This window comes from Haliotis rubra, unplaced genomic scaffold (assembly GCF_003918875.1).
Source record: "Haliotis rubra isolate DU_JTF1 unplaced genomic scaffold, ASM391887v1 Scf398, whole genome shotgun sequence".
Classification (NCBI taxonomy): Eukaryota; Metazoa; Mollusca; class Gastropoda; order Lepetellida; family Haliotidae; genus Haliotis; species Haliotis rubra.
The window spans coordinates 218,587-241,967 of NW_025767077.1; the positions used below are offsets into that span (position 1 = coordinate 218,587).

General features: G+C 41.3%; 1 protein-coding gene and 1 long non-coding RNA gene across 3 annotated transcripts; both read left to right on the forward strand.

Annotated features, from left to right (window-relative positions):
• Window positions 1-1,874: 1,874 nt before the first annotated feature.
• LOC124287005 lies at window positions 1,875-21,488 on the forward strand. 2 transcript variants are annotated; one of them, XM_046723466.1, is made up of 6 exons: window positions 1,875-2,205; window positions 4,519-4,648; window positions 8,547-8,665; window positions 17,742-17,853; window positions 19,707-19,767; window positions 20,917-21,488. In XM_046723466.1, the coding sequence occupies exons 2-5, from the start codon at window positions 4,593-4,595 to the stop codon at window positions 19,756-19,758; spliced, it is 339 nt and encodes a 112-aa protein (XP_046579422.1). In that variant the 5' UTR covers window positions 1,875-2,205; window positions 4,519-4,592; the 3' UTR covers window positions 19,759-19,767; window positions 20,917-21,488. The 2 variants fall into 2 exon arrangements, with proteins under 2 accessions (XP_046579422.1, XP_046579423.1); XM_046723467.1 differs by lacking the exon at window positions 19,707-19,767.
• On the forward strand, window positions 9,630-12,700 carry LOC124287006. Its single transcript, XR_006901174.1, has 3 exons — window positions 9,630-9,640; window positions 9,887-9,888; window positions 12,572-12,700. It is a non-coding gene; the product is annotated as an uncharacterized LOC124287006 (long non-coding RNA).
• Window positions 21,489-23,381: the final 1,893 nt, after the last annotated feature.

Consider the following 23,381-nt stretch of genomic DNA (forward strand, 5'->3'; position numbering starts at 1 on the left):
ACGCTGCTTTTAGCAATATTCCAGCAATATCACGACGGGAGACACGAGAAATGGGCTTCATACATTGTACCCATGTGGGGAATCAAACCCGAGCGAACGCTTAACCACTAGGCTAACCTAACCTGCCACGTGACTCCAGACCCCCAGCGCCGACACAACTACACCAGCATTACCTGTCATACAAGTAGGAGTCAGACAAGGCTGTGTATTGAGTCCCTTCATATTTTCTATTTTCATAAATGAATTGTCCAGGCAGATCGAGAATATTTGTACACACGGCCTACAATTACATCCTGATAACTTCCAACTATTTCTGTTGCTTTTTTGCTGATGACATTGTATTGATATCAAGTACTATTATTGGCCTGCAAAGGCAAATATATGAACTGGAAAACTTTTGTGAGCAGTCAAAGCTGACAGTTAATTTGGATAAAACCAAAGTAGTGGTATTTAAAAATGGGAGAAAACTAGGAAAAAATGAAATATGGTATTATAAGATTTTAAACTTGAAACTACAAATTCTTACAAATATTGGTGTATATTTCACTAATCAATTACCCTGGTCATTGCACGCAACTATGCATCAGTGCAGGCACAGAAAGTACTTTTTGGAATCCTAAGACAAATACATATTCTTGGTGATCTCAGCATGAATTCATTTTTCAAAATATTTGATGTAAACATATATCCCATTCTTTTATATGGCGCAGAAATTTGGGGATTAAATACACTTGGAAATGCCTTTGTATGCCTGTAAAAAGTTTTTTGGTGTTAAACAAAACGCTCCAAATATCATGATCTATGGAGAATGTGGCAGGTTTCCTTTACATATACACTCTTATTGAAAGGTAATTCGGTATTGAATAAAGTTAATACACATGCCAACCTATCGCTCACCAAAGAAATGTTATAATATGATGCTTTTATATGATAGAAATGGACACAAAAACTGGGTGACTGAGATAAAACAAGTATTATTTTCTACTGGATTTGGAGATATTTGGCATAACCAATAGAATGGAATATATCCGGAATTCATCAAATCATTTACTCAAAGACTAAAAGATATGTATTTTCAAAACTGGCAAGAAAAATTATCTATTTCAAGCAAATGTGACACTTACCTAATGTTTAAAAACAATATCCATACCGAATTCTATCTATCATGTTTAAATGAAAAAGGTATCGAGTAAGTTTAACACGATTCCGATGCTCATCTCATGAACTTCTTATCAAGAAAGGTAGATATGTAAATATGGATAGAGAACATAGAACTTGTAAATTATGTAATACAAATGCAACTGAAGATGAGTATCATTTTCTTCTTGTGTGCCCTAACTACAGTAATCTTCGAAGCAAATATATAAGAGAAAAATATTATGTCCATCCAAACAGGCTTAAGTTTTCACTACTGCTAAACAGTTCAAATCCTAAAGAAATTGAAAACCTGTCCATGTATATGTTCTACTCATTTGTACATAGAAAACATATTGTTCCTTGAAAGTGTATAAAGCAATGTATATAGTGTAGTATAGGTCTGGAGCCTTTTCAGTACCGGAATAAAGATTGATTGACATTGTACCCATGTGGGGATCAAACCCGGGCCTTCGGCATGACGAGCGAACGCTTTAACCACTAGGCTACCCCACCGCCCCCTATTTTTATCAATGTGAGCGACGTTTCGGTGTAGCCGCTAACACCGTTATCAAGAAGCGTTCACGAAAATAGACACCTAAAAAGACGGCATCCTACAGCAAACGACACACCACACCCCCAAACACGCTGCTGTGTTCACACACTATCTACATCTCTACCCAGATCAATGTTTTCCCGCCACGTGACGCCAGACCCCCAGCGCCGACACAACTACACCAGCATTACCTGTCAATATCGCCACAACACCTGGTCGCAGCCGTGCGTCGTGTCGCTATGAAGCCGATCGGCCAGTTCGTAGGGCTTCTATTATTTGGAATATCATCTTGTCAACTCAGAATCCCAAAGCGTGAGTTAGGGTTTGTATACAACGGAGGAAACGCAAATGCCCCTGTGAAGGTCGACGCCTTTCTGGATCTTCTTTGCCCCGACAGTAAACGGGCCTATGGAATCATCAGACAAGTGGTTGATCACTATGGACCAAAAGTGATCCAACTGCGAGTTCACATCTTCCCTTTGCCGTATCACAGAAACGCGTTTATGGCTGGAAAGGTAAGCGATATACACATATTTCAATTTAACGAGAGACGATATAGAGAAATCTCGGTTACAGAGGAGAACAATATTACGGGAAGTAATTGTAACCTTTCAGTGAAAATGGCAATCACATATGTTTAATTCAGGGACATGTTTTACTTAAAGTTGACTACGAAAGAACTTGATAACTGCAGTAAATGCGTGATACTTAATATACTCATGGATTCTTTACGGGGGAGACAAGCATAGGTTGCTGAAGATCAAGTTTAACGGGGTTCTTTACGGGAGACTAGCATTGGTTACTGAAGATCAATTCTAACCCGGATCTTCATGGGGTCGTCAATGAAATGAACATTAGAACACAAACTATAATCCATTTCACAACCCCACATGATATATACCCACGTTTACTCTATTGTCTGAGGTGGTGAGGTAGGCTAGTGGATAAAGCGTTTGCCTGGCACGAGGAGGACCAAGGTTTGATTCTCTACATGGGTACAATCAGTGAAGCCCATTTCTGGTGCCCCCTTCCGTGATATTACTGGAATATACTAAAAACGGCGTAAAACCACACTCACTCACTACTCTATTGCCTGCTTGCTACCAGCTACCAGAGTCTCGACATGCAATGTGTTTAACGTAGTCTCACAATCCCTGAACCATATTTTTTTTCCTACTGCCTATAGCTAGCCCTCTCTGCAATTCTAAAGCCCTAAATGCATGAAGTAAGTCTAGATTTCCTCAGGTTCTGAAACTCTGGTCTCCCTGGGGTTCATTTTCAGTATGAATGGGTGTGTTTGTTACTATCAAAATATATATATTCATAGACTAAACGTTAGTCTATGTTTAGCGTAACATGGTCACAGGTAAAACTCGTCTGTCAGTTAACGTTGTCGTGTTTGACCGTTGTGTTTAGCACGTCAGCAAACTATTCCCGTGCAGCCAGGGAAACCCGGTCGATGTTATTTAGTCAAGAAAATCAAAACATGTTGATCTTGTTTGTTAGATTTCTCAACAGCTTGTTTCCACAAGCGTTTTTGCGTCGTGTGCACTAAACGATAGCACACAATTATATAAACTTGTAAAGCTGACAAACAAAAGTGGTAATTGGAATGGTTGTTTTGAACTTGGGGCAACTCGAGGGCTGGGCATTGCAAGATTGGAAGTTCTTTTGAGTAGCTTTGTCCAGTAAACAGCGAGTGCGTTTGGTTTTATCAATAATATTTTCCGGCAATATAACGTCTAGGGGCATCAGAGATGGGCTTTCCTGTGAGGAAAACCGAACCCAGGTCTTCGGAGTGACGGGCAAACGCTTAAACCACTAGGCCAACTAACCACCCGAGGCACAGTAATCAGACAGTGGTGATTAGATATAGACGGGGTATAGGGCGGCCACAACGTTTCACAGGTGTGGACAGCTTCTGGATGAAAGGCCACGCACACACACGCGCACACGCTTGCATTCGCATGGTGGAATGTTCAGTGATGTTCCATCAAACACTGTTTGAAGGCAATTGTGTAGATCGATGCTCATGATATCAGTCACAGGATTGTCTGGTCCAGACTCCATTATTTACAGACCGCCGCCATACAGCTGGAATATTGTTGAGTGCGTCGTTCAACAACAAATAAACCCCAAAAGGTGAATACAACTTACAACACAGAAGTAGTGTTGACTGCGTGTATGTGGAAGAACAGGGGAGTTCGAGGACGGAGCTAAAAGAATCACTGATTTTACCATGGTTTTGAGAGACCTGTATACAAAATAACACGTGTATTTACGAAACAATCCACAGACATGAACGCGAGGACAAGTATTAGGACGGAGCTACAAAAAATCACTGATTTTACCATGGTTTTGAGAGACCTGTATACATAATAACACGTGTATTTACGAAACAATCCACAGACATGAACGCGAGGACAAGTGTTACAACAGGTTAACAAAATCACCTTTTCTGTTCGCTCATCACCCGTGAAGGTCCAGGTTAGAATGAGCCTTCTGTTACCCATGCTTGTCGTAAGAGGCGACTAACGGGATCGGGTGGTCAGGCTCGCTGACTTGGTTGACACATGTCATAAGTTCCCAATTGCGCAGATCGATACTCATGATGTTGATCACTGGATTATCTGGTCCAGAATCGATTATTTACAGACCGCCGCCATATAGCTGGAATATTGCTGAGTGCGGCGTAAATCTAAACTCACTCACTGACACTGTTCTCTCATCAGAAAGCCCGGAAGTTTCCATGTTACTTGAAAATACAATGTTACAATGTAAAGAAAGGTTCGAAATTATAATAACGCTTATTTGAACATACATTTCAGGGAGCGTTCGCCGTGGACAAATTGACAGGGGGGGGAGCCGGACATTCGACTGGATCCACGACGTCTTTGACCAGATGAGTATGTTCTCCAACGGCTTCACCCACGGGGAGACAGGTGCAAGGGTGCTCAGGTGTGTTAAATCATCAGTTATTACTGTGCTTTGAGGGCGGTGGGGTAGCCTAGTGGTTAGAGCGTTCGCTCGTCACGCCGAAGAACCGGGTTCGATTCCCAACACAGGTTCAATGTGTCAGGCCCATTTCTGGTGTCCCCTGCCGGAATATTGCTAAAAGTGGGAGGAGGAGAGCTCGAAGTGACGCGTGTTGTAGACGATCACCCCTTTGGTGAAACCCACGAGGGCGGTGCTACGCTGACACACCCAAAAAAACATTATCAAGGCGAGCCGGGATTCAAACCTATCATAGGTATCTTACGTGCAAAGGGACGCGACTCTTCACAGCGAATCCCCAGACGACTGACGGATATCCGAAAAGAGGAACAGGTTGTGTAGTTTCGCACGTTTTTATTATGTATATAGGTAAGACATTTTGATTATGTCTCGAGGTAAGACTCATATATGGCATCTGCGTGTCTTCAAAACATGTTTGTTGATCTAATTACTTTCATAGCTGGGATTATCATATGGGGCAAAAGCTTTTTTTGTTTTAAGATATTTTAACACTTTTAATTATTTTTGGTAGTATATGCAAATAACTCTAGAGTCACCTATTTGGGGAATTTGTAAAGAATGTCTTTGATCCAAATTTAACAGATGACACCGTCAAAAAACACGGTAAGACCAGTGAAGATCCAGGTTAGAATTGGTCTTCAGAAACCCATCCTTGTCGTAAGCTGATCGTATGGTCAGGCTCGCTGACTTAGCTGACACATGCCATCGTATCTCAACTACATAGATCGAAATGGCCATATAGTTGGAATAAATTGCTGAGTGTGGCGTTAAAAATCAACCCAACAAAACAACAAACATTTCAACAGATGACACCTTGAAAGACACATGCATGATGTGTCTGGTTTGATGCAGCAATGTACTGATGTACATGTGTCTTGCTTGCGCTAGTGGAATGCTCGATAATGTGGCCATCAATCACTGTTTATAGACAATTGTGTAGATCGATGCTCATGTTGTTGATCACTGGATTGTCTGGACTCGATTATTTGCAATATAGCTGGAATATTGCTGAGTGCGGCGTTAAACAACAAACAAAAAGTCAACGGATGACACCTTGAAAGACACAAAGTCGATGTTTATTACGACCCTCTTATGTCTCCCAGACCTGGTGGACTGATTTACTGTCAGCGTTCTTTATGACAAAATTAATAACGGAATAGTCTCACGTTTTCAGAGTTTCTGAGCCTGAATCTGAATATCATTTCAGCATATGTGACCTCGAAAGTACGCGATAATCGATTAGACATGGCATATAGTACAAGCCCAGCTGTTGCGTCATGTTCGTCTCATTTACCCATCGACGTGTTGACTCAATATATGTCACATGCACGGTTTACTTTTGTGTATTGTATGCCATAAAATTCCGATTTATTATTTCAGAGAAATTGTTAACCAAATAATAACCAGTATGTCTATTTGGGAACATGGCATGACACATGGCATAATACATGGCGTGATATTTTTTTACTTCTGAAAAATTTCAAAAAGTCGAAAATTGCCCCATGAAAACTTTTAAAATTAGCTTTTTTAAGAACAGTTGGCATTACCTGTATATTGTAAATAAACTGACGTTCAAAAGAAAGTACACACTTGATTCTTTGGTAAAATATTTTCTTAAAAACAGAATTAATATTTAAACAGTGTTTTGATTCTGCCTTGTCACAAACATTGTGCAAGTGTTTCCAAAACACCACAGATATTGTACACAATTACAACATTGCTAGCAAAATATTTATGTTTTTTGGGGGGAATAGTCCCAAAACACCAGGTGTGTACTTTCTTATGTTCGTCAGTATAAGTCAAAACATGCAAGTTTCTCTTTCGTGTAAACACGATTGATAACTTCCATATATTCTAGGGCTCTGTTAAATTCATATTAGTGAGAGGGTGTGGTTTATATCGCTTTAAACAATATCACGTGAAACACTAGAAACTGGCTTCACACAGAGTGAGCATGTAGACATTCATAGTAAAAGGTTCCCATATGTCATCCTGTATTTAGGCTAAACTGTATCAGCGTGGATGACGTCACACTTTATATTGCGCACATGAATTATCATGATGCACACTGTAATAATTTGCATAAGGTGTTTGAAAACGTAAAGTAGTTTTTGATAAGTGGTTACATAACGAGCTTGTTGCAAATTGATAACATAAGGATATATTTAATTTGTATAATTTCATTGAATAAGTTGTTTTTTGTACAATTCCTTACACTGACTGACTGACTGAGTTTAGTTTTACGCCGCCTTTAGCAATATTCCAGCAACATCACGGCGGGGGACACCAGATATGGACTTCACACATTGTGCCCATGTGGGGAATCGAACCCGGGTCTTCGGCGTAACGAGCCAACGCTTTAACCATAAGGCTACCCCACCGCCCACAATTCCTTACAGATGAGTCCACCACGAACATCAGGTGTCAATTCGTTTTGGTTGTGATTCATAAACACATGCTTATGACACGGTTGTTCTGTGTTCAGCCATTTCTTATTTATATTGTAGGAGTGTAATACCCTTTTACGAACTCGCGCAAATATGTTTTTTCAAAGAAAAACGCCAAACAGAAACCTTTGTTAATATTCAGTACACTCACTGCATACCAGACGGAGTATACTCAGTCTGCGAGTGAGTGAGTATGGTTTTACGCCGCCTTTTAGCAATATTCCGGCAATATCACGGCGGGGGACACCAGAAATGGGCTTCACACATTGTACCCATGTGGGGAATCGAACCCAGGTCTTCGGCGTGACGAGCGAACGCTTTAACCACTAGGCTACCCCACCGCCCCTCTCAGTCTGCAAAATAAGTTAAAACAAAGTGTCAGCGTATAACATTGTGTGTTTGTTTTGTTGTTTAACGCCCAATTCAATAATTGTCAAAGCTATATGAAAATACCTGTAAATAATCGAGTCTGGACCAGATAATCCAGTGATCAACAGTATGAGCATCGTTCTACGCAATTGGGATACGATGATGTGACCACCCAATCCCGTCAGTCGCCTTGTGCGACAAGTATAGGTTGCTGAAGACCAGTTCTAACTCGGATCTTCACAAGTTGATTGGTCAAATAATTAGTTCAAACCAGAAATAAGGGTTCGATTTCCCACTTGGATATAGACTAACTCTTAGTCTCTGAATATATATCATTTTGATAGTAACAAATAAACCCATTTAAATTGAAAAGGAGCCCCAGTGAGATCACATCAGAACGTCCCGAACCTGAGGAAATCTAGACTTGCTTCATTTGGAGCTTCAGCATTGTAGGGAGGGCTAGGCTGTAGGGCAAATAATATGGTTCAAGGACTGTGAGACAGGCTAACATGGATACAGTGTGCAATGTTCTTTCAGGCGTACGTGACTCGAATGTTGCAAATACTGCATACATCATGATAATCTTCCTTTGAAGAATGGACCTCCAGTATCAAATGGTCGCCATGGTAACGTACTACGAGGATCCAATTGTCAGTCTCAGTGACTTGACATTTTGTGTGTCATCGCGCCTCGACGCCGTTGTTCGTTGCTCATGCTTTTACTGAATGGTTTCTCTGGTCCAGACTCGAACGTTTACAAGCCATAGTGATATAACTGGAATGTTGTTGATGAAAATCTATTTCTGAAAATGGCGTGACGTTAGGTATTATGCATAGCTAAAAATGCAATGCCAATGGCTTTGTGTTAATTATATAAGCAACAAACAAATCTGATCGTACACTGACTTTGCGTTTAGCAACAAAGGAATCTAAATATGCAATGGCTTTGCGTTAAACAACAAACAAATCTAAATTTGATAATGATGTAGCGTGAAACTGCATTGAGAAAATGACATTTTCTTGCAGTGACCTGAGCACTTTGGCGCATGCGCTCGGAGTCCAGACAAATGACTTCGAGAATCTCATGACTACGAATGAAGACTTGGAGCTTGATGCCCGTTTAGCCTGGAAATATGGCTGCTCACGTAAGTATGACTTCACAGGTATATCGCTATAGACGCTGGGTATGCATGGTAATAATACGACAGTGATCCGTGTGCACAAAATGATCTTAGTCCTAATACGCCTTTAACTATGTGAGTGAGTTTAGTTTTACGCCGCACTCAGCAATATTCCAGCTATATGGCGGCGGTCTGTAAATAATCGAGTCTGGACCAGATGCTTGAAAGTAAGAGGCGACTAACGGGATCGGGTTCGGGCTCGCTGACTTGGTGGACACATGTTGTCGGTTCCCAGTTGTGCAGATCGATGTTATGCTGTTGATCACTGGATTGTTTGGTCCAGACTCGATTACTTACAGACTGCCACCATATGACTGGAATATTGTTGAGTGCGGCGTAAAACCAAACTCACTCATAATCGTCGTTCGTCTGAAAGAACGATCCGAAATCGCATAAAATCGGCTGGGTATAGAGTCAGACGGCATATCTGACGTCTGTTGTTATCCCCAGACCATAGAGGTACAACGCATAGCTTGGTGTAAAACTCGACGTCACCGGACATTTAGGTCATGGGGAAAGGGTCCACAGGTCCAACGTTTGTTTATGACGGATGGCCAAGCTGGTGTTTGGCGCTGGAGAAACACTGCATATGCACAACGGAATAACTTGGAGCAAGTAATGTGTTGCGGGGGTTCACTGATGGTTTAAAAGTCACTCTCACATAACTGTTAACGTCACATTGTGACGATCAGACACAATGTGAAATGACAACGGAATATCACCGACATCCTCGATAGGGCATCGTCGATAATCTCCAGTGTATACGTTACGATCACTTTCCACTATACCCTGGATGCATCCACGGCTTGGCCCGTTCATTATATTACCTCCCTTTACTGGCTCCGCATTCTCACAGTAGCCAATCAGCTAAGCCGCCGTTACATCCGAGTTTGCCAGTGTCAACAAAATAGCGGTTGCAGTCGCGAAGGTTTGTTGTAAGTGCCGCTCAGATTTTTTGGGAAATAATACAGACAAATTGACAGATCTGAAACTTTAAAAGAATGTATGAAAGAACTCCTTCTACCTCTTTCAGAGTACCTCTGCATCAATTGTGTTGCCAAGTTTAGACGGTTAGATAATTTAAGAAGCAAAAGTGAGTTGTGATTGGTTCGCTCAACTTCCCAGCGTAGACACCTGATTGGATAAAAAACCAGCAAAGGGAGGTAATAAAATCATCGGGCCAAGCCGTGGATGCATCCAGGGTATAGTGAAGAGTGATCGTAACGTATACCCTGGAGATTATCGAGGATGAGATAGGGTTGTTGTACCACATTTCGATGACCATCCTCTAAACAAAGGCCCAGTCTTCATAGACGACAATGTTAGGTCATAGCGTGACCTTGGACCGACAGGTGTCCAGATATTTATCCAATAGAGCAGAATACACCAGAGGGATCCACCAGTACAAAATCTTGATGTACTGGAACAAGCCCTCCATCAATAATACCACAACGTCAAATGTAACATGTGATACAGTCAGAGAGGAGGAGGGTCGGGGGGCGTTGTTACACCAGAAACTGACATTGATGTCATTTCCTGATGATTGTATGCCGGAATCTGAAAAATAACTGCACTTGTTAACGTCATATGACCATAGTTATCAGTACTACAAAATGAGTCAATGTTTCGCCATGTATGCTTCCCTTTCGTTCTTTACGTTTAGATTTGCTATTCAATTATATACTCTCCCAAAAAAGAAACGCATATAGGAATTTGTATGTATTTTCATGTTTATTTTGAAACATCTTGTAGGCTTTATGAGTCAATGAAATATAGCGAAATTGCACACTGGGAATGCAGACTTATCCGTCTTTGGCACCAACTCGAAGAAAGTCAGTTTGAGTGTCACATGGAGACGTGTGGTGGCGCTGAAGTCAATACCTCGTGTGACCACCGTGGGCATCCAGAACTGCACGGCATCGTCTCGGCATCGAACGAATAAGTCTCAGAATCACGTGTTGCCCAATCGCAGCCCACTCTGCCTGTAGTGCCTGTGCGAGTTGCTGAAGTGTCTGGGGCTGAGGGTTACGGCGTCGAACCCGTCTGTCCAGGGCATCCCACAGATGTTCGATCGGGTTTAAGTCCAGTGATCTTGAGGGCCAGGGGAGCACATTGATGTTGTGGTTCTGGAGGAAGTCCCTAGTGTGACGTGCTGTGTGGGGCCTGACATTGTCCTGTTGAAACAACTCCCTCTGGCGATCAATGATTGGAAGGAGGTGTGGGCGTAGGATTTCGTCACAGTACCGTTGAGCTGTCAGGTTGCCCTGGATCATCACCAAATCACTTCTCCTACGGCAGGTGATCGCTCCCCACATGATAACGCCGCCCCGGCCGAATCTGTCCACCTGGGGAACGCAAGCGTCGGCGAAACGTTCACGTCGACGTCTGTACACCCGCATTCTTACATCGCGTCGTTCCAATAGAAATCATGATTCATCACTGAACCAGATTCTACGCCATTTCGGTAGGTTCCAGGCCTGAACGTTGGTGCACCATTGAACTCGATGTCGACGATGTTGTTGTCGATACACAGGGCCAAAATAAGGTCTTCTGGCACGTAAACCAGCCTCACTCAACCTGTTCCTGACGGTCTGAGCAGAAAGCCTCCTCAATCCGGGTATTTGTCGAGTGGTACTGGTCACCGTAGCTGTTCGATGACGCAGGTGATGTACCCGGATGTAGCGATCCTGCGCCGCAGTGGTCGCTCGAGGTCGCCCACTACGAGGGGCATCTGCTACCGCATTCTGCCGGCGATATCTCTCCCAGAGCCGTGAAATGGTGCTTTGGCGAACATTCATGCGTCGGGCAACTGCACGTTGAGACTGGCCAGCTTCAAGCAAACCAATGGCGATATGACGGTTGGCTTCACTTGGACGTTTCATTTTGCGTTCGTCAACAATATTCCAAATACAGTGAATAATCAACAGACAGCGATCAACCTTTTATACCCATCATTGAGACTATCTGATCCCCAACTTTCACGTGCATTGCATGTGAATTGTGTATTCTGTGACACTACACGCCGAAATTGAAAATCATGCTGTTAAATACGGGTATTCTACAGATGGTGCGTTTTGTTGTGATGTTTCAAAACATAAACACCATAGGACTCATAAACAGAGCAAAACCTTTTGTAAAATGAATCACGTTTTAATTCATTGCTACATGAAATTGCTATTTTCATGATGCGTTTCCTTTTTGGGAGAGTATATATTGAGGGACAACGTATCCAGATGATAAGTTCAACTGAGCTTTGAGTCCATTTGTTATGGTTAAAGGTAACATGTTGATACAATGAATATGGGATGTAGCGTTTATTTTTTTCATGTGTATACACTGCTCAAAAGAAGTTAAAGAACACCCAATGTTTTATTAACAATAGTTGATAAGTAAGGATTGGTTGGCAAGATAAGATGAGATAATACAGACTTTTTCCAGTGGGAAATATTGGTTTCGTCGTAATTGAACGTATAACACAATACATGAAATTCACTACACGACTTACACTAAATATGTAAATATTTTGCTCAGCATGTAACAGAAATTATTGTTGAGAAAAGGTAACAGCAATATAGGATATTATATGAGTGCCCATGTCATACTATGTTTACGACACGAGTGCCTAAATATTGATATACCGATATTTAGGCACGAGTGTATGAACGTGACGTCATAGCATTGTTCACCATGACAAAGTGATATTTTGCCCAAGGGCATCATATGAAAAATGTGAACCCCGATATTTTAGCCCTCGTAGGTAATAAATAGTTTTATTGTAAAAAACTCAGAAGGGATCGTCTAATAAATAAAAAACGGTGATAGTGTAAGAAACAACTGTTCAAAAAACTAGAAATAAATTAATTTTACAAGTGTTGTAGACAGGGGGGTATAGACGAAAAATGACGTCATCATCGAACACCTGGCTGACCTCATTTCACAGGGGTGTCAATGACCTTGTACCGAGCTGACCTTGGGATAAACCACTTTCCCAGGGGTATTTTTAGACTCAAATGGGCAATATAAGGCCCCCGAACAGTCCCCCATGTCATTCAGACTTCAATGCGATGCTCATTGTACAATACTGTGTGTATTTGTGACTATTTGAGAATAAATCAATTTTGGTTGTCATTGGTTGATGTGGTGTATAAAAGTCCTAACAAAAGGTAGGTGAAGGGAGAGCAGAGTGGCACAGTGGAAGCGCACTGGGCTCATAACCCAGAGGACCGTGGATCGAAACCACGCTCTGCTAACAACATGTTTTTTAGAATTAGGGCTAGCAGACATCTATATAAAGGACAGAAACGGTGATTTAGCTTCATTTAGCCGTGGACCCGTGATAGTGACACTTCATCTGAAACCTCTGTGTGAGAGTCAGTATTCATTCTGAACAAGATAATGAACAGACGATACTGGAGACCCTATTTGGACGATCCTAACAAATGGACCAAATATTACTATTTGCAGGCTAAAGGATATCCCAATCCCTTTACTAACGTGGATGATTATGTGATCTATTATGAGAAACAAAGGGGTAAAGATAGACCTAACCCCTTCTACAGAAAAGTTTGCTCTCACGTCTCCAACCCAACAAGTCGTTCAACAGGCCAGAGCACGTCTTCAGATGCAGGAGAACGGGGAAACTGAAGCCAAAATAATGACTTCCTCCCAGAGTCGCACAAAGAAACGGAAGACGTGTTTTTAGATAAAAGCAGCTAGTAGACAGGTTCTTTGCCATTTAGACTCGGACCACCATGCAGTCAGCAACGTGTCCCGTGTGCTATCAGACGTTTTCCAGAAGGGATGCCATGCTTAGACATCTCAGGAATCAACACAGACGAGCAATGCAGCCACCACCACCACCTCCACAACCGCCACCACCACCACCACCACCACGAGCACCACCACCACCTATGATGCAACCAGTGCAACCACATGTGGGTGCTTTGGAAGAATGTAGACTGATACACCCCTTCACCATGATTGTCTCAGGGCCCACCTCCTGTGGGAAAACGTCTGATAGCACACGGGACACGTTGCTGACTGCATGGTGGTCCGAGTCTAAATGGCAAAGAACCTGTCTACTAGCTGCTTTTATCTAAAAACACGTCTTCCGTTTCTTTGTGCGACTCTGGGAGGAAGTCATTATTTTGGCTTCAGTTTCCCCGTTCTCCTGCATCTGAAGACGTGCTCTGGCCTGTTGAACGACTTGTTGGGTTGGAGACGTGAGAGCAAACTTTTCTGTAGAAGGGGTTAGGTCTATCTTTACCCCTTGTTTCTCATAATAGATCACATAATCATCCACGTTAGTAAAGGGATTGGGATATCCTTTAGCCTGCAAATAGTAATATTTGGTCCATTTGTTAGGATCGTCCAAATAGGGTCTCCAGTATCGTCTGTTCATTATCTTGTTCAGAATGAATACTGACTCTCACACAGAGGTTTCAGATGAAGTGTCACTATCACGGGTCCACGGCTAAATGAAGCTAAATCTGTTTCTGTCCTTTATATAGATGTCTGCTAGCCCTAATTCTAAAAACATGTTGTTAGCAGAGCGTGGTTTCGATCCACGGTCCTTTGGGTTATGAGCCCAGTGCGCTTCCACTCATGCCACTCTGCTCTCCCTTCACCTACCTTTTGTTAGGACTTTATACACCACATCAACCAATGACAACCAAAATTGATTTATTCTCAAATAGTCACAAATACACACAGTATTGTACAATGAGCATCGCATTGAAGTCTGAATGACATGGGGGACTGTTCGGGGGCCTTATATTGCCCATTTGAGTCTAAAAATACCCCTGTGAAAGTGGTTTATCCCAAGGTCAGCTCGGTACAAGGTCATTGACACCCCTGTGAAATGAGGTCAGCCAGGTGTTCGATGATGACGTCATTTTTCGTCTATACCCCCCTGTCTACAACATACAAGATAAAATCAAGTATACAGCGAAAAGTATACAACTAAAAATTCAACAGGTATTGTTGACCAGAAATAGAAGATATTAACAGGGTGAGACAGAACTGTTTTCAAAAAGAATATTTACATATTGTCAAAAAACACTGGTACTGGTTTGTTATAGATACACAGGTAGCAAAAATTTCGCTGAACAGAAAGTGTGAACTGTCTTTTGACATTTTCCTCACATTTTTAACAATTTGTAAACCGAAGGGAGTTATTAAGTATAAAGAACCAGAGAACGGGCTGTATTTACGTTTTTATTGAGTTTATTGTTTCCCTGAACAGACAGGTTGCCGTACCAACACAGAAAATTAAAAGTCAATATACTAGGAATAAATATTGTTTTGAAAAGGCCCCTGCGAGTTGAATAAACTTTGAACTGACGTAAAGCACACGAGTAACCTTTGTTGGCACTGTTCACGTATTTAGCCTTGTCTTTCCACGTTAATTTAGAGTAAAAGAAATTCCCTTGATACTTGTAGTTGAAAACAATTTCAATACACTGAAGTCTTTCAGTTGTGTTTGTTCTCTGGACTGGTTTCCAGGGTTTGCTGCGCTGGCGCTTCACTGGCCCAGGCAAAGACTGTGCAATGGCGGTCTCCGCCAAGCCAAATAAACATGGCAGACATGTGCATGTATTCACTATAGAAAAATCCAAGTACAGTGGTTTAGCTTTTTTTCTTAGCATTTTCATCAAAATTGTAGCAATGTGTAGATCACGGGAATGATGGCCATTATTACTTTTTAATGAAGGAAAATCTTATTTAAGCTATGTCGAGAAACGAACGTGGCAACAGCGATGTGTGCTTTAATAGTTCTTGTCAGCTCGCTGTTGTCGTGAAATCGTTTACACGTGTAATTTAATTTAAGAATGATAAATATTTCAAAATGATTTTGGTGAAAAATACTCCAGGATAAAACCACAGATATTACGGGTATGAGAACAGAAAAATTGGAACATTTTAAAATTTTGTTTTGTGATTTTCCGTGTAATTTGTAATAAACCTCCCACTGAAATCGACACACCATGTTTTCTATTCTTTATCATCCAAAACTGTGTTCCACAGGAGATATCGCTTGTGTGAGATCAAACGATATCTCCTAGGAGATATCGTTTTGACAGTAGACTTTGTACAATGCCCTGACAATGCTATGACGTCATGTACTTGATGACGTCACAATGCTATGACATCGCTGCACTGCAAGTCTAATGGCAGTACCATGTCCAGAGATGTACATTTTTCATTGAAAATTAATGAAGAGTGATTTTGGATGATAAATAGAATCTCACCCTCGTGTCTTCTGATATCAAATATATCAACACTCGTTGATAAAGTAAAAATATCCTCGGCAAGCCTCGGATATTTGTAACTTTATCAACTCGTGTTGATATAATTGATATCAGAAGACACTTGGGTGAGATTCTCTATTTATTATTATCCAGTGGAAAATACATATGTTATGTTCAAATGATGTTTGCCTTTGGATGATTTTTTAAAACTTAACGTTATTTTCTTTATTATGCCTGTATTGTAGATATTTTACTTGAACACCTATAGCTCAAAACCACTTGTTTGAATTAATCAATGTTTGTTCCAATTACTAGTCTAAAGCTATTTATGAGTAATTTCGTCATGTGATAAGAAATAGCTTTTCATATGAATTACACCCGGAGGTCAAATATCAGAACCAATGACATCCCCTATTATTTAAAACCATTGTTACTATCTAAAGTGGTATTTCATAGTTATTATAGTGGGTTTCAGTTTATTTCCAGCATATAACAATGGATGAAAATAGGCAATACTAGTCGGATTTGCTGAAACAATATTATATTGACGCGGTCCGTCAGTTCCATGTATTATTACAAGTACAGGACGATAGCAGGATGGCAATATTATATTGACGCGGCCAAGCCCAAAACGTGAAAATGGTGAGCTTCATATTGTCCACTATACGACCTTGATATGCTTGGTAAAAGTAACTGTACAAGTTAATCCTCACCTCACTCTCCAGGCCTTTCTGTCAGCAACGTTTATACCAAAACCAATTGTTGCTTTTTTTCGCCAATCATCAATCCAGAAATTTGTCATTTCTGACCTTTAACCCGGAAACTGTATTTACATCGGGATTACAAGGTCTGAGTGTATGCTATTTTTTCCATCACCTGAGATAAAATTAGCTCTCGCAGTAAATAAAAACAATTTCAATGGTGATCTTGCCATTGGGTAGTGTATCCTAAATCACTCGACTGATTGGTAGTCTGTCTCACAGTCCCTGAACCACATTATTCTAGCAACCCGTGAATATCCCGGTTAGACTTGGTGTTCAGTAAAACATGCTTGTCGTAAGGGGAGACTTACGTCATCTTGTGTTAAGGCTCGCTGAGCTGGTTGACACATGTCATCGTATCCTAGATCGATGCTCATGCTGTTGATCACAGGATTGTCTGGTCGAGACTGGATTATGTACAGGCTGCTGCCATATAACTGGAATATTGCTGAGTGCAGCGTTAAGCAACAGACTAGATTTCCCAGGCCACATTTCAGTTTAAATGAAGTTATCTGTTTCTATCAAAGTTATATATATATTCAGAGAATAACGTTAGTTTAGACTGGCCGATGTATGAGATATAGAGAATCTCACCCAAGTGTCTTCTGATATCAATTATATCAACACGAGTTGATAAAGTTACAAATATCCGAGGCTTGCCGAGGATATTTTTACTTTATCAACGAGTGTTGATATATTTGATATCAGAAGACACGAGGGTGAGATTCTATTTATCATCCAAAATCACTCTTCATTAATTTTCAATGAAAAATGTACATCTCTGGACATGGTACTGCCATTAGACTTGCAGTGCAGCGATGTCATAGCATTGTGACGTCATCAAGTACATGACGTCATAGCATTGTCAGGGCATTGTACAAAGTCTACTGTCAAAACGATATCTCCTAGGAGATATCGTTTGATCTCACACAAGCGATATCTCCTGTGGAACACAGTTTTGGATGATAAATAATGATATTCGTACCCTTCATATTTTTAAATTGTTGCAATAAAATATTCTTTTTGTAGGCGCCATACATTCCACTCCAATGGTGATGATCAACGATGTTCTGCTTAACGTCCAGAATCCCGAAAACCTAACATATGAGCAGTGGATGTCTATCATTAGCGACTTATTGAAGTAAGTAAATATTCGTATTCTCGCATTTTATCTGACATGAGGCTCTTACCACGCGACCGTTTCGTTTCTAAAATGATATTTCCAGGCTGCGAATGAGTGAGTGAGTGATTTTAGATTTTGGCCGGTTTTAGCAATATTCCGGCAATATCACGGCGGGGGACACCAGAAATGGGCTTTACACATTGGACCTATGTTGGGAATCGAACCCGGGTCTTCGGCGTGACGAGCGAACACTTTAACCACTAGCCTACCCCCGGCGCCAGTTCCAGTGTGTGAAAAAATGGCCCAGCGTACACAGGGGCTTGTAATGCAAAAGCTGGCATCAAGGTATATATTATCGAGGTCAACACACAAAGTTCGTTTCAGGACGAATTTGACAGTGCTCACTCATATCAAGGCAATAGATTTACCTACAAAATAAGACATAGATCACAAATACCGAAGCCGTAGTTTGGAAGCTAGGATCTTCGGAAGCTCGGAAAATCGTGGGTGTTTTTCAATTCTGAGCCAAAATTTCTGCTCAGAATTTGAACAGCTAACTTTACGATTTCTGATTTATTGCATCGTGTACACAAACGACAAAACAGGTTGAATCGATGGTACTTGACAGCGCAAATCGCCATTCTTTCCGAGACACTTATACCTGTCGCAATGATAATGCGCACATTCATTCGTCGCCATCAGTCCTGTCATTTCCCTTCGACATTGATGTCCTTGGCCATGTTACTCTCTCTTTCTCTCTCTCTCACACACACACGACATGTTGTGTGAGACATAGGGACGCGCGCGTGCGTGCGTGCGCACACACAATATGTCCTTATGAAGTTGTAGTCTAATGCTTCCAATGCATTGTGTTAGTGTAGACAAGGCGTGGACAGATTTGTCAATCTATGTCCGTGGATATATTTTTTGGAAACAGATAATGAATGATATATTCTCAATGTTGACCATAACTACAATTGGGATAATTAACAATAAAACCATAGAACTGCAACTGGGTCTCATTCTGAAGTGTTTGATTAGATTTTTGCTGGTAATATAATATAAACTGCTAATAATATGTTTTCGTAATTCTTTTTTAAAATAAGTTCAATATTCAGTACATCTTAAAGTGCAGCCCAACACATTCCAGTCATACACTTATGATGCCAAAATGATTTTCTATAAAATTCATGTAAGTCTAGAATTAGGTGGTGGTGGAATTGGTTTTAACGTCGTGCTTGAGAATATTTCGCTCATATGACGACGTGCATGCGTGTGTATGTGTATGTGCGGCTGCTTGTACTAGCCCAGACTTAAGCTGGTTGTATAGTGCTAGCCCACTGAGATACCATGCCGCAGTTAAGCATGAATACCCCACTCAGACACATTATACTGACTCCGAGCCGACCAGTCCTTTATTAATGCCGATCGCCAGGCAGGGACCAACAAGTACCTGGTATGACGCAGTCGGGGATCGAACCCGCGACCTTCCGCTCTCCGGGCGGACGCTCTAACCACTACACCACGGAGGCGGTCTCTAGAATTAGGGACAGGCTTAGACATTTTCAAGACACCTTCATTCGGAAGGTTTGCCTTATATTAGACCAGGGAGAATAGAAGACTGTAGATTATCCCCGATTTGACAGACTTCTTTATATTAGATAGGTCTGTAGCCTAATTGTTAAGGCGCCCGCTCGTCACGCCGAAGACCCGGGTTCGATTCCCCACATGGATACAATGTGTGAAGTCTTCTTCTGGTGTCCCCCGCCGTGGTATTGTTGGGATATTGCTAAAAGCAGCCTAAAACCGTACTCACTCACTCATCATAACTGAATCTGACTAAGATGTTAACACACCATTTCTCCATTCAGACCAAGACGAAACCCAGGAATAAAAATAGTTAGACTTCGTAAGGAGAATTGATATATCTTGGTAAGTGTGGAGTAAGTTTTCTTATCCCTTTCAAGGTGTTGGAGTATGGTACCAGGCTTTTTTCGTTTCACATTTTTATAATACAACTAATATCTGTATAGTATGTTGTATTTTGTTTACATAGGTCAAGTGTTATTGTTATTTTCGAATCTGCCTGTCACATCGCTGTATCAAGAAATATAAAACAGTTGGTTGGTTGGTTTCTTTGTTGTTTTACGCCGCACTGAGCAATATTCCAGCTATCGGCGGCGGTGTGTAAATAATCAGTTCTGGACCAGATAATCCAGTGATCACCATCAGAAGCATCGATCTACGCAGTTGGAATACAATGTTGTGTACGGCCGCACTCAGCGATATTGGCGCCCCTCTGTAAACAATCTTGTCTGGACAAGACAATCCAGTGATCAACAGCATGAGCATCAATCTACGCACTAGGGATACGATGACATGCGTCAACCAAGTCAGCGAGCCTGACCACCCGATCCCGTTAGTCGCCTCTTACGACAAGAGTGTGGTTTGTTTCAGTATGTTCACGTTTTTATTGTAAGCACGCACCAATGTATATATTTTTTCATATTTTGAAACCTTTTATCTGCTGGCAAACACTGGTTTTGCGGTTTAAACACCCCGCAAATGTTTATATTTCATTCTTTCTGATGTCACTTGTAACCTGATATGGATGATCTCAGGCAAAAAATATACCGAGTATTTTATTCAAATAACAATACTCAATTTATAATAATTATTTGTATTTAGTTAATATGTATCACTGTACTTCAAAACGTTACATTACTTTACACGTTAGAGAAAATTGGGTAACAATATGTAATTTGCCAAGCTGTTTCATGTTGTGGGACTTGGGTGGCACGACACGTGTGATCTGCTGTTCGTCGGTTCGAATCCCAGAGCTTGCCCTATCAGAATGCTGACATGCTTGTTCACCGACTTACTCTTGCTCACGGGGCAGAGGGGTAGCCTAGTGGTTAAAGCGTTCGCTCGTCACGCCGAAGACCCAGGTTCGATTCCCCACATGGGTACAATGCGTGAAGCCCATTTCCCCCGCCGTGATATTGCTGGAATATTGCTAAAAGCGGCGTAAAGCCCCACTCACTCACTCACTCTTGCTCACCAGTATCATTTATGTTTCAGCTGACATTCCTCCAGTATCCCCATCTTATCACCACACGGGAGGATCCACCACGGGAGTTTGGGGGATAAAGTTCCCAAACTGCTCACATCTACGTCAGGAACTTCAGTCTACGTCCCCATTTTGATCTTGATCCGCAGTAATTGTCCAAATAATACAGCACGACTGTACCAATTGTTCCAATAATGCAGCACGACTGCACCAATTGTTCCAATAATGCAGCACGACTGCACCAATTGTTCCAATAATGCAGCACGACTGCACCAATTGTTCCAATAATGCAGCACGACTGCACCAATTTTTCCAATAATGCAGCACGACTGCAACAATTGTTCCAATAATGCAGCACGGCTGTACCAATTGTTCAAATAATGCAGCACGACTGCAACAATTGTTCCAATAATGCAAAATATTCACACCAAATTTCAAATAATAAATAGCATTATTTCAATTGCCATATTTAAGGCGATTTATTTACAAGTACTTTTCACATATAAACTTTCAAACAATCAAATACCACTGTTCATCGTCTTTGACAGTTAGCGCTTTGTCAGTAAAACCTTTTTTTATTCATCAATCAAAGCGCGTTTGTTGTTTACTACAATTAACATATTTGTCATATTACGGATGAGGCAGAACTTGCGACAAATGAGTTCAGTCTAGAGTCTTGTATTATGACTCAACTATGTTTTAGCAAGAGTCGTATGACGCTGTGAGTGAGTGAGTGAGTATAGCTTTACGCGGCTTTTAGCAATATTCCAGCAATATCACGGCGGGGGACACCAGAAATGGGCTTCACACATTGTACCCATGTGGGGAATCGAACCCGGGTTTTGGGTGATGACTTTGGGTGATGGCGTTTTGATGCCCCACTGTGGGTTCGAACGCCGGACGGGATTCAACCTCACAAAAATGTACCAGTAACTGTACTTGTCTGCGAAAGTGCAATCTCAACTATAACATATGTGGTATGAAATCGTGGTAGCACGATCGATTGTACCTACAAAGGTGCGAAAAGAAAACACCAAAGTCTGGGGTCTTTGAAAATCCCATGACAAATTAAATCTCAAAAGTTTCCTACTTTACCTAACTATCTTCCCTCTGAGGCACATTCAATCTAGATGAGTGAGTGAGTTTAGTTTTACGCCGCTTTCAGCAATATTCCAGCAATACCACGGCGGGGGACACCCGAAATGGGCTTCATACATTGTACCCATGTGGGGAATCGAACCCGGTCTTCGGCATGATGAGTGGATGCTTTAACCACTAGGATACCCTCACCGTCCCTCCAGGTGATGAAGAGGTGTTTAATCGTACATGTCAATGGCTTCAGTTGCCTGAAAGTTGCACGCGGTATATTTTTCCTCGCATGCTGCCTTCGAATTATTTTTATTGTATTATTTCACTGTACGGTATACCGATGTGTTACCGATGATTTTGTCAATATGGTTACTTGTTGATATATCCTTTATTATTCTTTATGGCATTTCCTATATTTAGACTCTTCCAAGGTTTTGGTTCAATATGGGTTATTCCCCACGCCCGCGGTTTTACATTTTGAACCAAAACCTCAGAATTGTGTTTTACTAGTAAAACGTGTCAATGTGCGTGTTGGATCCACAACCAACCCAACACTACATATCTCTGTCTTATTACATATATCTTAAACACTCACCTCCATATGCATACGTATTTTCTGTCATGAATGGAAACTGAACTTGACTGAGGGTTCTATATCGAAAACAAAAACAGGTGGGATCCGTTATTTTATTTCCACATACCGTTTTGATTTCAAGGTGGAATCGTCATTCAAAGTTCCCCGAAGATAATTTCATAGCTATGTCGAGACGACCTGAACCTCATCCTGGTCGGGAAAACCAGTGGTTGATATGATGAGCACGTCTTTAATGACACTGGTTGGTTTGTTTCTTGTTTAACGCAGCACTCAGCAATATTCCAACTGTATGGCGGCGGTCTGTAAATAATCGAGGCTGGACCAGACAATCCAATGATCAACAGCATGAGCATGGATCTATGCAATTGGGATATGATGACGTATAATGAGCTAAGACACATGAGCTGGTTCAGAACCCCTACGCGGATTCAGATACAAAACATAATTCACCACAAAAATGGCAAAAGGTCAAGTAGATTTCGAAGAACGAATAATCCAAATTGATGACACGTCATAGTGATCCCATTTACATTCAATTAATTACCTTGTCATAAGGCCAACAATAGTAACGTCCAAATGGCGTTAGATAGCGAGATGTATATTTTTAGCATCCAAATTTACAAAACGTTCGTGAAAAGTCATTTAGAGGTGAAATTGGGTTTTACGTCGTGCTTGAGAATATTTCGCTCATATGACGACGTGCATGCGTGTGTATGTGTATGTGCGGCTGCTTGTACTAGCCCAGACTTAAGCTGGTTTTATAGTGCTAGCCCACTGAGATACCATGCCGCA